Source organism: Apus apus, chromosome 2 (assembly GCF_020740795.1).
Source record: "Apus apus isolate bApuApu2 chromosome 2, bApuApu2.pri.cur, whole genome shotgun sequence".
Lineage (NCBI taxonomy): Eukaryota > Metazoa > Chordata > Aves > Apodiformes > Apodidae > Apus > Apus apus.
Window position 1 is genome coordinate 140,261,977 of NC_067283.1, and position 14,783 is coordinate 140,276,759.

A 14,783-nucleotide genomic window follows, 5' to 3' on the forward strand; every position below is an offset into this window, starting at 1 on the left:
ATATCCAAAAGAATTGTGGGGCTTGTCATCTTTAAATAGGGCCTCATCGCCCTCTACAACTACCTGGAAGGAGGCTGTAGGGAGGCGGATGTTGAACTCCTCTCCCAAGCGGATAATGATAGGACCAGAGGAAATGGCCTGAAGTTGCGGCAGGGGAGGTTTAGAGTGGACATTAGGAAGAATTTCTACACTGAAAGAGTGGTCAGGACTCGAACAGCCTGCCCAGGGAGTCACCATCCTTGGAGGTATTCAAGGAACACGTACATGCAGCACTTTAGTGAATACTCTAGTGGCTGAGGTTGTGGGGAGCTTTGTGGGTGTTTTTTGGTGGTTTGTTGTGTGGTGGTTTTGGTTTTGGTTGTTGGGATTTTTTGTGTTGATGGTTGGACTCAGTGATCTCAGAGGCCCTTTCCAACCACAGTGATTCTCTGTTCACAAAAGGCTTTGTTTTAAAAGAGAAGTTTTTTTAAAATTACTTCTTCTAATTTTGTACCTGCTTCTTCCATATGACAAAGCAATAATAATAATAAAACCAGCAACTGTAATAGATGAAAAACTGCTCTTACCATGACAACTGGGAAGGGCTCTGTTCCATCCAGGTCTTCCATCATCTCCCATGATACATGTTAGTGTAGAATATCCTTGAAGGACATAACCTGCATCGCAGTAATATGTGACAGTTGACCCCAGTTTATAATCCATTCCAAGTCTTGTTCCATTCATTATATTTCCAGGATCAAAGCAAGACTCACGAAGCTTTGCTATAGAGGAAAAAAATGTAAACGTAATTCTGAATATAAACTAAAACATTACAAATATTTTCTGAAGTTCTCTTAAGGTTTTTGAGCACCCTGTAGACACACAATGTTCCTTTTTTTAAGAATCCTTCCATTCTAGATCAAATTTTCTTTCTCCTTCATTTTAAAGACTGTACAAATTATTATCTAATGACCAAAACCACGTCTCCTATATTTTTGCTGCTTAATTTCTATAGACCTCCTTTATGCAAATGTTTTTTCCAGAGTTGACTTGACCAGTGATGTAGTTAGTTAGAAGAAGTTAGATCTATGTGTCTACAAGACACATTCTAGTTTTAACATCTGTTGTCTGAAAACAGGTAAGTTGAAGACACCGTATAAGTAGGTTGCTTCAAAATAAAACTTATGCAAACAGTAATTTCTTTGAAGTTAATAAACCCCACATGATTATCTATATCTGTGCATTTGACATACTGATATATTTTCATATAGGTTTCTTTTCCTCACTGGAGCACAAAGCATGAAAATATTCCTTATATTTATCTCCTGTTTTTGTTATTTATAAAAAACTATTTGTTTAAAAAAATTGAAATACACGCAAGCACATGCATCTGCTCTTATCTTTGCTACCCCACCCTTTACCATGTGAATATCTGTGTTTAATAAACAAGATTAAACAGCATAAAAATAACCACTCAGCACTTCTAATTAACAACATTACTATGCAGGAGGGATGAAAAGGTAAATATTTTGGGGCAACTTTTTTATTACAGAAAAAGAAGTAAATGCATTAGGAACTGGTAGAAGCTGGAATGAAGCAGATTACTTTGTGCTGTGCAGGACTGAGTTTGGAGTAATGTATTTTATCAAGCAGAAGATAGACATTTCAGATTTTCTTCTTTATCTTTTAAGGGTTTTGTGATGAAGCTCAACAGGGAACACATTCATTTTCTGCAAGATCGGTGCCAACTTTCTAATACATCAAAGCAGATTTTTACCAAGTGCGTTTGCACTGTGGAACTTACTGCTACAGGTAGGCATAGTTACGAAAAAGACTATCTGAGCTTTGAAATTCCTGGAAGGATTTTTGAGAGCTTTAAATACACAGACACTTTATATGATTCTGGAAGTATCTAAGCCAAAGTTACAGATAATAGGGAGAAATTATTAAGTATTTGACTTTTATATAGTTTAGCCACATAATAGCTACTGTCACTACTAGAGAAAAGCTAATGAACTAAGTAGGTTATTGGTTTCAATCTCTAACGCCATTTTTACGTTACAATATTTCTGAGAGGAGAGAAATAATTACATTGCAAAACCATAAAAGTACATTTATATTTGAATATAGAAACATGGAATAAGTATCTTGAAATTTCATAGAATCATAGAACTATTCAGGTTGGAAAAGACCTTTGGGATCATTGAGTCCAACCATTATCCCTACTCTACAAAGCTCTCCCCTAATTTAAATGTCACATCTTCCAAAATATTGTGAAGATCTCCAAATGTTTTCAAAGTTTTGTTAGGATTTGCACATCTAATCTACAAAACATGCTCCTGATACGAAAAACACTACATTAACAAGCAATAGTTATGTCACACAGTCAATTATTAAGAACTGGTAGTTGGCATCCAAGTTGATTCACTTAGGTAGTTACAGCCTGGTACCTGTAACATCTGTCTCCTGTTCTGAATGATGCAGCTTCAGAATACAGTTTGACATTACAAAAAAAACCAACCAAACAAAAAAAAAAAAACACCACACAGAACAAAAAAAATACAAAACTTTTTCAGCATTCTTATTAAAAATTTGAGTGCACAATCTGAAGTTAAAAGATATACTATACTAGAAAATCTGTAAGATACTATATAGATACTAATAAATATTATGTAAGCCAACCACACTGCCATTTGAGAAGCTTGGCAGACCTTAGGACAAATTGAAAATTCTTTCAAGTCCAAAATCTCAAATTGACATCATTGCCATTTTAACAATAGCAAGAGAACATTTTTTTTTTACTATTCTTACTGAATTGATATTCATTTATTTGTACTGCTACACAACTGATATGGTGAGATCACCATTCTTGAATTTATTATAAGAAATCCATGTTTCACAATCCTAGAAGTTCCTTGTATAAAACGGAGATTAATAGTACACAAGACATTAAAGAGAAAAGATAAAGTAATCTATGACGTCTGGTGCATAAATCAAAAACTGAGGAAAGACATAATCTGTCACAGCACAAATTTTCTCTGGGGAAAAATTACAGCTCTGTAATTTTCTTTTCCCCAAAGGTACAGTTGTGACAGACTCCTGAAGTTGCTGACTAAACTAACAATGTCACTATAGCATTAATAACTACTCTCAAAAAATAACACCTGAAATACTTAGCACCTTAAAACTAGTTTTGCAAATCTGAAGTAGCTACTAAGTGAAATTGTGAAGGAAGTCAGTACACTACGCTACAATATATGAAGAATTAAATCACACATGGCAAAAGGATTCATCAGGTCTAGCTCAGAATCAGTGAAAAAAAAGACCAAATAATAAGACTGTGCTAGCAAATGTATAAAACTAAAACAGAAGTACTCCTGGGGGCAGGAGCAAAAGTCCTTCACTATCAATATTATGTTGCTTCAATTGAAAAAAATAAAGACCCCCATAGCCCTTTCTTTCTTTCCCAAGAATACCAGTATCATTAAGCTGAAAACACAGAAGAGCAGTGGCAGGTTTAGCAAAACACCAGAGAAAACGCTGGAGAGTCTATGTGCTACAATTTTAGCTATATTATTATGAAAAGCTTTTTCTCCTGTAGCATTATTTTTATTTTTTTTTTTTAATTATGTAATAATCAGGTACGGACAAAAAGTAATTGTTTTATTAGACAGTTAAGATTTGAGTAACAGTAAAATGATATTCTTGGCTGTGTACACTAGGTGTAAATTCCTTTTGCCCACAACAAAATTTTGCAACAAATTTCAAGAAAAAAACTGCAATTACTTCTCTGATAACTTTTGCATACCACGGGATCAATTAAGACTTCTGAAATACAGGCTGAAATAAGGTAGCAGCATGTGCTTCCACAATCTCAAGTTCAACAAGGAAGTCTCCATTGGCTAATATATGGTAATGATGCCAAAATCTTCTAGAAAACTTGTATTTCAGTGCATGGAAAACAACATCAAAAGCCTAGAGAGGCAGGTGCTTTGTTCAGGACTCAATGACTTACTACTTCATCCCTAAGTCTCAAAGAAAACAAAGCCATAATAAGCTTCTCAGAGTGAATATTACAGACATACCTAACTATAGCAAACATTCCCTAATTATTCTCAAGAGCATTTACTAGAACTAATAAGCTGTTCCTCCATTATGAAATAGAAATGAAGGGAGGAAAGGAAGAACAAAGCCCAACAAAAAGATTATTACAGACCTTACCAGAGATATGGGTCAGATCTGGGAGTTGTATGTGAAAAATATGGCCTGTCAATGAAGTGCAACTTGAGTATTACTGCCACTTAAAACAGGATTAGTGTACATATATGACACAACTGCAGCTACTACAATTTGTGTGAAAAAGTTGAATTCATCGAATCAGAGCAATTTAGGTTGGAAGAGATGTGGCACAAGCCCCCTGCAAGGCAGGGCAAATTTGATTAGGTTGGTCAGGCCTTTGTCCAGTTACAATTTCAATGGATTCAAATGACATGTTCTCAGAGTAACCAGTTATTGTCAGAGTGATTTATTCTTTTTTTCTTAATATCTAATTGAAGTTTCTCTTGTCACAACAGATGCCAGTTGTACCCCATCAGATTTGCCCCTGAGAGGACACTGTCTGTCTTTTCTCTACACTCTTATTACGTAGTTGAAGCAAACACAGTTCCCTGAGCCTCCCTTTGTATGTTCCATGCCCCACCCTCCTAATCATATTGGTGATTGTTCACTGGACTGGGCTTACTTCTGTCTATCAAAACTGTTCCAGCACCGGTGAGCTCTTAAATGTACTCCAGGTGTGATGCCAAAAGACTGAGAGTGAAGAATCACATGCCTTGATCTGCTGATTCCACTTTTGCTACAAGTCTTACACTCTCAGCCCAGAAGGCTGCTCACCTTCTTTATTTACCACAAGGACACACTGCTGGCTTCTGGTCAATTTGTATACAAGGCCCTTCAGATTATTTTTCTGCAGAGCTTCACCCTATTCATTCAGCTCCCAGTCTTTAGTGTTCCACGGGATTATTCCATGAAGATGCAGGACTTTGCATTTGCCTTTTTTAAAGGCTCAAAAAACGATTCAGACAGGCTGAAGAAGGTCCAGGGAAGGGCCGCAAGGATGATCAGAGGACTGGAGGACCTGGCATTTGAGGAAAGGCTAAGAGAACTGGGTTTGTTCAGCCTTGAAAAGAGAAGGCTTAGGGGAGACCTTATTACCATGTACCAGTACGTAGAGGGTGGATACTAAGATGGACACTCTCTTTTTACAATGGGTGCAAGTTACTCCTGGGGAGAATCTGATTAGACTCCAGAAGAAAAAATTTCACCATGAGAACCACTAAACATTGGAATAATCTCCCAAGGGTGATCCCATGGGTGGATTCCCCCACTTTGGACAGTTTTACAACTCAGCTTGACTGGGTGCTGGGCCACCTCATTTAAACTATATTATTACCTAGAAAGGATGAACCAGAGGATCCTTGAGGTCCCCTCCAACCTGGCATTCTATGATTTTATGATTCTTGTCAGCCTGAATCTCCAGCCTCCTAGGATTCCTTTGATTAGCAATGCTACCTTCTAGAGTACTGACATTTACCTCCAAACTGATGTCCAGAAACCTGCTCTATCCTGTCATACATGTCATCAGTGAAGAGAATACTGCTCACATTATTAATCACAATTAATAGTAAGCAAGAGTTAGAGCTCAGTACTCAAGTAAATTTTCCACTCATGTTATCATGCACTTATCCAGCCCATATCTCATCAAATTGGGCTCTAATGATACTGGGGAAGATTGTGTCAAAGGTCTTTCTGAAATCAGGGTATTCAATATTCACTACTCTCCCCTGGTACATACATCCTTTCATCTCATAGACAGTGACATGTTGGTTGGTCACGATACCCCATAGTAAATCCATGCAGATTGTTCACAAACTGCTACTTGTCCTTCATTTTGGAAACAGTTTCCAGGTAGATATGCTGCAAAATCTTTCCAGGGACTGAGCTTAAAATTAGGTTCCCTCTACTACCCCAGGTCCTCTTATTCTTCTTCAAGGTGCACATGACATTTATTTTTTCCATTCACCAGGAACCACCCTGACTACCACGACCTTTCCGAGATGACAGCTAACAGTTCTGCAGTGCCATCAACCAGCTTGCCCAATACTCCAGGGTGTATCTCATCTGTCCAAATGGAGATATGTACAAGCAGGTGGCTTAATTGCTTCCCAATGCTTTCTTCCTCCACTGGGTAATGCTGCACTCCCACAAACCCTACTAGTACGTTCAGGGAGGACTGGGGGCAAAACATACCAGTAAATAACAAGGCAAAAGGGTATTTTCCATTTTCTTTTCAGTGAGTCTTCAGCCTCCGTGGTGATTAACCATTACAGCAGGGCATTTCCCCTAGTCAGCTTGAGGATAACCTGCCTCAAAAAATTGTCATGAACACACTCAAGAGATCTCTTGAGCTGCTCATTCCAAACTACATCATCCTTACAGCAGCTATTGGAGTGGTTAAAATTCCCTGTGAGTACCTGGGCTACTCTTCTTCCAGGTATCACCTATTTTCTCTTGGCCAGTTGGTCTGTGTCAAGCACCTAAAACGGTATCATCTGTAGTTGTTCTCAACTGAACTAACCATTCTCTGCTCTTGGAAAATGTTAGTCCCTCAAAAAATAGCTGCTATTATTTAAAGTAGTTTAAGACTTCTTACATGTACACCTTAAATCCATTTTTTACCTTCCCTGGCCTTTTATTTCCTATTTGTGATACATTAATAATTCCTCCTTGAAGTCTGCTGCTCTGTATGTTTCCGGCCCAGTAACACATTATAAGTAAAAAAAAATAAAAAAAAAATAAATAAAAAAAAGACACCTGGATCATAAAGCATTCCATTAGGATTTTTCTCCTCAATAATGTAATTATTCATTTTGGCTAATTTAAATGTACACATGCTGCTACATTTTGTCACTGCATCATTATTTTTAAAACACTGAAAATGCTGGCTGATTTTCTTTTATTTGGAATAATGCATTTAACATGATCATGCATCAGCTAAATGAAATTGCACTAGAAGCTTTATCTTAAATAAGTACCCTTATAACATTCTATGTTCTTGTATAGGTAATACACATTATTGCACTCCTAGGCAAAACCAAAACATTAGCAGGCAGAAAACTATGAGAAATTAAAACAGACTGAAATTTACACTCATGCATTTAGCTTTTTAAAAAGAAAATAAAAATAATTTTAATTTACCTTTGTATTCTAGGTGGAATCCAGTAAAACTAACAGATCCATCACTCCGAAAAGCCAGATGCATGGTATTTGAACTGCTTTCTATCCTGTCTGGCAGTTTGCTATCTTGGAAACTCCCAATCAGTGGGCTATTACCGTCTGGCCCATCATAGATGTAAAGGAAATCATAATTTGGTTCTATACTGAAACTGCAGAACAAAAAAAAGATATTTTAGATAGAATATGCTTTGCTTAATATTTTCATTCTTACTAGCTTAAATAAAAGTATACTATCACTGTTTTCATAAAAGGAAAAAACCCTCCACTATAAGAATAATGGCTTGCAGAAGTATTTTATTAGAAAACAATAGAAATACTGCATTTTTTTTTCTCTGCTTAGAAAAAATAGTTTTGCTAGCCAAAAAAAAGCGTAAACTTTTTAAATAGAAAAAAAACACCTATCAACAATATTTCTAAAGCTTTAGAAAAATAAATAATGTAGATCTACTGGAATCCTTGACAGAAATGCTTTATGACATAATGCAGTCAGCTGTAGAGTAGGATGTACACAGCTTCCAGTCAGACTGAACACTTTCATACAATCAGAAGATGATCTTCCAGTAACCCCAAGACCAAGAATATTTTTTCTTATAATCAGTTTAAAAGAAAAAGGTGTAGTATTTAAACATCATCTTTTATTTTGAACTCAATTTTAGTTAATTAAAAAAATTAAATTAATTTAGTTAATTATGTTACTGTAGTTACTCACTTAATTAGTTAATTTTTAACTTAGTATCAGTTAAGGGCAGAGTATAAACCAAATTTACTTAAAAGATTGCCCATGTACCAAAAAAGTCTAAAAAAAATTGCTAGTCAAAGAATGAAAATGCAACCAATAGAATTATTTGGCCTCTACTTGACACGAGCTCTTGATTAAAAAAAATTTAGACATTGAAGATCTGTCACAGCTCCTTCAGGGAAAATATTTTTTAACACTTGGATTATTTAAAAAATACTTCTTTACAAAATGTAGCCAAAAGTCAAATGTCAACAACAATTGTTTTTAAGTGCCATGTGTTGTCTTCAGTTTGAAAGGGCTATTTGGAGTAAGTCCCACTCAAAAAGCATATTTAACAGCACTCAGAGGTGTATCCAGAATTTAATTTATACAGGAAGTTGTTGGTTTTTTTCTCATTCTGGAATAATCTGTGTGTCATAAGTTAGGCAAGTCACAATAAGTATGTAATCTGCTTTGACCAAGACTAACGTTGTCACCTTCTGTCAAGAATTACAGCAATTGTCCAGATTTTAAAAACAACTTGGCAATATCTGGGGTCTGTTAACTGTTCACATACTATATTGAGTTACATTAAAATATTTTTTTCTAAGCTGAAGGATATCTTATATCTAAATGTATAATATAAACTGCAGAATGTTCTTAAATATTTTTAGATATTTCACTGAACAACAGGAAAAGTGCCACTCTACAGTAGAAAGTTGCTTAGCAATAACAACAAAATAGTTTAACTTTTATTTATGTAAACATAATTAAGTGTTCAATTTGCTTGGAAGGAATTATTCAAAACACAATATACCACTGAGCAATTAGATTAGACAGCTATATGACCTACATCACTAAACAAGACATCTATTATCACTGATCAGAACAATAAAGCCACTATTACGGAACGTCCAGCATAAGAAGGACTTAAGTTTGATGGGCCATTACAACCACAATGTTTAACTTCCACGTGACATTATCATATGCCCCAGTTGGGATATACATTTTTCACATATGTATATTAATTTACTTTATGGGTTGCATACAATGCTGACAACAGAAGTCCTTCAGTGGATTCTATTAAGTTGAATCTAATCTTGCGTTGTGATAAAGGAAAACATTAAAACAATTCCATTTAATAACCAGCACAACAGGAAGTATCCTGTTGAAGTATTCTGAAATTATACAGACTAATAAAACTACATGTAAAGACTACTTTTGAAATTTTGCTTAAATAGCAGTTGAGTGTCTCAAACAAAATTTGAATCAATAGTCGTCATCATTAAAGACCAGCCTCCTGGGCTGGGGACAATTCAGTGAGTTGCTCCATGCTGCCTTCTCAGGAAGAGAATCTTGGTAAATGGACCACTATCCACTTCCACTGAGAGTGCTTTTAACTGAACACCAGCAATGAGCTCCCAAACTCCATCTCTGTGTGTACTGAATACTCTAGTGTATTTGTTGTGACTGCTAAATTGATAACACTAACTAATCCCTTTCAGAGTCATATGAAGTGTACATGTCAACTTCCAATAATAATGTGACAAACCTGACTTGAAAAATTATGAGCAAGTAGCAGTTTACCTGATAAATGCTAATGATATAACATAATCATTATTAACAGTGATAGTCCAGTCACAATCTCTGCTGTGGGGATAAGGATGAGGGAAGTTTGGTGAAAGTATAAAACCTGATGAGCCAGTCAAGTTTCCTCCGCAGGGAGCTGTGAATAAAAATGAACTGGAATTGAGGAAAGAAGGTAAGAGAAAAATACCAGCAATCTGTTCACTGACATTTAATGTCCTCCAAAAGTTAAACAAGAAACAAGGAAAGAATTTCCAGCTTTAATAGAAACAAACAAAAAAATGTATTCACATTTACTCTTAGACAAATACTAATACTACAATGTGAAACACTTGCTTTTGAAGTCTGTGTCCTTTTACATGTTTGCATAACACTGTGTCAAGGTCTTTCTGAAAATATTGTGAACTTGAAAAATTACCTGGCTGCAAACATAAAAAAAAATAAAAACGACTGGGTAACCTTCTCACTTTCTACTGCTTGTAAAAGCATTAGAAAAGAAGCTACTAACGTTATGAAATATGATCAGCTTACACTGATAATGCAGCCACTTGTATTCTCACCAGACAGCACTGATTAGTGATCCAGATTAGACTGATACAATATAAATGGAATTAAACAAAACCATTCAAATAAAATATCTTCCAAGTACATGCAGAATAGAACATATTACTCTGTAATTTTGGGGCTCCTAAATGTTGTGCGTTTTTTGTGGTCCACAAATGCAAATGTTTAATAAAAAGAACAAAACTATCACTACCCTCATGAAGTTTTATTACTTATTAGAAGTGGTAGTTTACATGTTTTCTAGATCAATAATAATAATGTTTTAGGATTCCTTCATGAAAGATTATTGGAAGGCTACTAATTAGAGACTTTTGTAATTTCTTGTTACTTCTAATCATGATTCAGTCAACAAGCTGAATGCTTTCAAAATCCATTTAATATGAGCTATGCTAATCAGAATAACATGAGAGACTGTAATGGTATTTCCAGAAATAAATTGTATGTTATAATTTTTACTAATTAAACTTTTGCTCTTTCTAAAATACAGAAGACTGTCAGAGAAATCAGGCTGCCATTTTCTCATTCTTCACTGTGGAATCCTACTTTAACCCTTGCATAATTTTACCTGATATACAAATCTACTAGGTAATTTTGATTTTTTTTGTATGTACAGGCATACGAACTTAAACTAAATTCTCCACACATCAAAATTTTTCAAGTTTTAAGGCAAAGCTAATAGCATAATTGACATTGGCTTTCATGCTTTCTCTGTCATAGATCATAAAATTATAAATTATATGGCCTTGAGAAGAACAGGATTAGTACTATTATATGAACAGCTAGACAGGATTTTGGTAACGTCCATCAGGGCTTTACACAAAACCATTTATCAGATGTGTAGTACTTGTATGCATTTGTTTCTCAAAGAAAGCTCCTAGAATAGTGTGATTTGTTACATCAGAAATTTAAAACTGAGGAAAGCATTATTTGATCTTTTCTGCCTACCTATGCAGACTGGTGGGTTGGGCTGCCAGAAGTACCGATTTTCAACCTGAATGCAGGTTATTCTCTCATCACCTTGCAGTTCATAGCCAGGGTCACACTGAAAAATTACAGTGTCTCCAGGTTCTCTTCCATCCCCATTTCTAGTTCCATTCATGGGGACACCAGGATCACGACAGGCAGTAGCTACAGAACCTAGAACACAAGGGAAAAAAATATTTTATTTTTTTTTAAGGCAGTTTTTCAATCTATTTTTGCCCCATTACGTTTTTCTAATCAGGAAGCTCAGGAAATACAAATTTTTCCTACTCACCCATAAAGTGTTGAGAAATCACCCAACAATCTGTTGCTTTTATACTATTCATTTTAGCCACATGGTTTAATTATTGAAAGTGTCTAATTTTCACTCCATGTTTTTTGAAAGAAATTCTATGGAGCACTGCTATAATAATGGTTGGACTCCATGATCTGAAAGGTCTTTTCCAACATAAGTGATTTTATGATTCTACGTAAGAAGAAATGTATGAGGTTTCCTACTACCCTGGACATTGGAGATATTGGAGCTAAACAACACAGGAGTGACATTTCATCAAATACTAAACAGGTATATAACGTTAACACAGGTCAGAAATAAAAAAGAAATCCTTCCAGTAAACTTAGACTGAAGCATGTAGTAAGTACTAAAGTCAGTCATATAACAACCTGCATTCCTCCCTGCTAAGAACAAAGAATGCACTGTGCCTTTCAAATAGTGTTGGCCAGTCAGAGCAGTCCATATTGGAGAAACTGACTACTACCTGCCTTGAATCTTGCTACAGATCAGAGTAACACTCCTGTACTTTATATAAAACACGCAGAAATCAGCTCTAGAAGAATGGGGGATGATACACAGAATTTGTAATTAGTCCTTATGTGCTCAAGAGAGAAAATTTTTGCTATAAAATTATTTATTAGCGTTACATTCATGAAGTTCAAAAAAGGAAATGCAAAAATCCCACATCTTGGACAACTCAATCCCAAGACATGGCTTGCTGGAAATCAGCTTTTCAGAAAAAAGCAGAGAACAAAAACTCTTATTGAAAGTGTGCAGCAAAAGCATAAATGAAGGCATTCAGAAGGTATAACAAGCTAAACTCCAACTGAATAGAAGAAAAAAACTGGTTCACTACAAGTTTTGTCAAACAGAAAAAAAATTCAAGAAGGGCTGTGATATCTCAGGCCTTGGACATACTTAAAGCCCTAAGTCATCTCATCTGTTTGACTCTTTTGTGACCAGAGAGTAGAGGTCTCAAGAGATCGTTGTCATCCTGAACTATTCTACAGCTATTTTTGAGCTTTTCAAATTCATATTAAATACAAAGACTTAATTTAAAATTGAAAAAAATGCTTTAAGACTAATCTTTGCATTATAGTACTAGAATGCAAAAGACAGGTTCTCTGCTCTCACAGTGAAAGGAGATAAATCATTATTAGGTCTGGATTTAAAGCTTTTAAGTACTCAACCTCTAAAAGTCTAATTCTCATTTTTCAGAGGTTGTTCAGCAATTTGCAAGGCTCTATTTAGAGCATCAATTTTAACTGAAGGATTTATGAAACTCAACAGACAAGGTGAGCTTCTATTTTAGAGCCAATCATGAATGTCATACAGAAATTCCCAACAGTCAGATTAAAAACAAAACACAACAGGAACTCAATTAATTAAATTAAGGAACAGAAAGAAACCAGTATGCCATTAAAAGCACTAAGATTCATAAAATCATATTCTTATTTTTACACTCTCCTGAATAAATAATAATTTTGTTTTGATTTGTCTAAAATCTGTGGCAAATTTTGCTTCTGTGTTCTCTGTTACAGTGCTACTTTAAGGAGGCATTTTAAGACAGAAAAAAATCTCAACAATATTGCTACTACCTGATACAGATTTATTTATTCATGTAGTTGATTGACATTATCGTCAATATCATCATCAGGATAATAAAATTGTTATGATTTCTTAGTACAGTTACAAAGCCACAGTCTTAGGGAATGTGATTGGGTAAAAACAAAAACCTTGGATAGGTATGCAAACCATACAAGTCGAACACAGGTAAGTTTTTGACACATCTCTTGCTCTTAATTTATAATTCATATCTATATAAAAATCTCCAATATTTAATTGCCTTTCTTGAGATCAAACACTACAATCAAGTTTCCTACCTCCACTCTTCTCCTGGTTTAAGCCAGGATTAAGCCAATTTTCTTTTTATTGATTTTTTTTTTTTCTTCAGTGAATTCTCTTTTAAGGAGCACATCAAGTTTTCCAGCTAGTAGACTGATAACGTTCAGTGTTTACAGACACTCCCATGGTGAGAGACCATGGACATTTAGTTCTACTTGTCAGATTTGCTACTTCAGACACTTCTAAAGCAGAAGACACATATCTACAACCTCCTGTAGGTAGGAGAGGACTGGACAGATGGCAAAACTGATCAACGAAAGTATTTGATCCAGATAATTATGTAGGACTCTGTATAAAGTCAGGAATCATGGAAGTCAAGCCCTTCATCTTTTTCTTCTTCCCTTCTCTTCCATTCATGGCCAGCATCCAGGGAGGACTCCCGTCTATCCATCTGCTTTGATCCCTAGGCCTGTGCATTCCTGACCCTCACAACTCTTCCCTCAGCTCTTGTCTGCTCTGCCGCTCTCTCCAGCAGCTCCAGGACATTTCAGAACTGCTCACAGTGCAGGAGATGCCCTGGGAGTTGCTGGGAGTGGGGGGAGGCAATAGGGTTTTGCACGTCCCTGCACATGTTTGTACACATTTGTACATATTTTCTTATTAGTATTTAATTAAAGCTGGCTAGTTTAGTTTTCAAACCAGAAAGTCTCTCTCCTTATTCTCTCCTTTCCCCGCCTGGGTGGGAAGGGACTGAGAGCATTGGTGCCATTGGTTTAATTGCCAATCACGAGTCAAACAGTGACACCCTTCCATTTCAGAACATATACAAATACCTCTGGAGAGCATTTCAACCCAGGTAACTAACAGATTAAGTACAAAATTTCAGCTGTCATTTTAAATCAGTCATAATTTTAAATCATGGTACAGGCTTGTTTATTTATTCATTTATTTATTAGTCTTACGTGCTCTCATATTGTGTTGTGGAATTAACTAAGCATTATGGAATTATTTAAAAAGACCATATAAATTGGTATACATTCTAATTTAGATAGGAAAAAGAAAACCCTCACCAAAAGTCTTCATTACCTAGTATACGCATCATGACAGGTTCAAGAATAACTCTGTGTGTACCATAAACCTGTGTGTGATCATCTGAGAGGATTTTTTTTTTTCCCTAATGAGGACAGAGAAACACAGAAACCTTTTTTATTCTAAAACTAGCAGTGCTAGTTTGGAATCATTACACTGCAATTAGTGGAAAGATTTGTGCTAAATTAAGAATTCAGAGATGATTCCTGACTAAAACTCCAGCTTAATAATGGGAAGAATAAGACTCAATTCTCAAACCGTTTAATAGGTGAGAAATTAGTGGACAGATTAGATACACAGAGCTTGTATGTCTTTCTACATGGTCACAATGATACAAAGTTTTTCAACATCAGCATTTCATACTTCAGAGCTGAATGTGTTTGTGAAATAAAACTCCCAATTGTGTCTTGGTTTACATTGGGCCAGGGTTTGGAAGCACATTAATTAATT

The 14,783-nt window shown here is 35.5% G+C and overlaps 1 protein-coding gene across 1 annotated transcript in view; it reads right to left on the minus strand.

The window, feature by feature from the left end:
- Positions 1-14,783, minus strand: part of CSMD3 (CUB and Sushi multiple domains 3) — a 558,931-nt gene that overhangs the window by 162,705 nt on the left and 381,443 nt on the right. The window contains exons 28-31 of the mRNA XM_051611448.1: positions 11,090-11,281; positions 9,581-9,719; positions 7,237-7,424; positions 567-761 (exon numbers count right to left, since the gene is read on the minus strand). Of these exons, the coding sequence (XP_051467408.1) occupies positions 567-761; positions 7,237-7,424; positions 9,581-9,719; positions 11,090-11,281 (714 nt within the window). The remainder of the gene's footprint in view (positions 1-566; positions 762-7,236; positions 7,425-9,580; positions 9,720-11,089; positions 11,282-14,783) is intronic.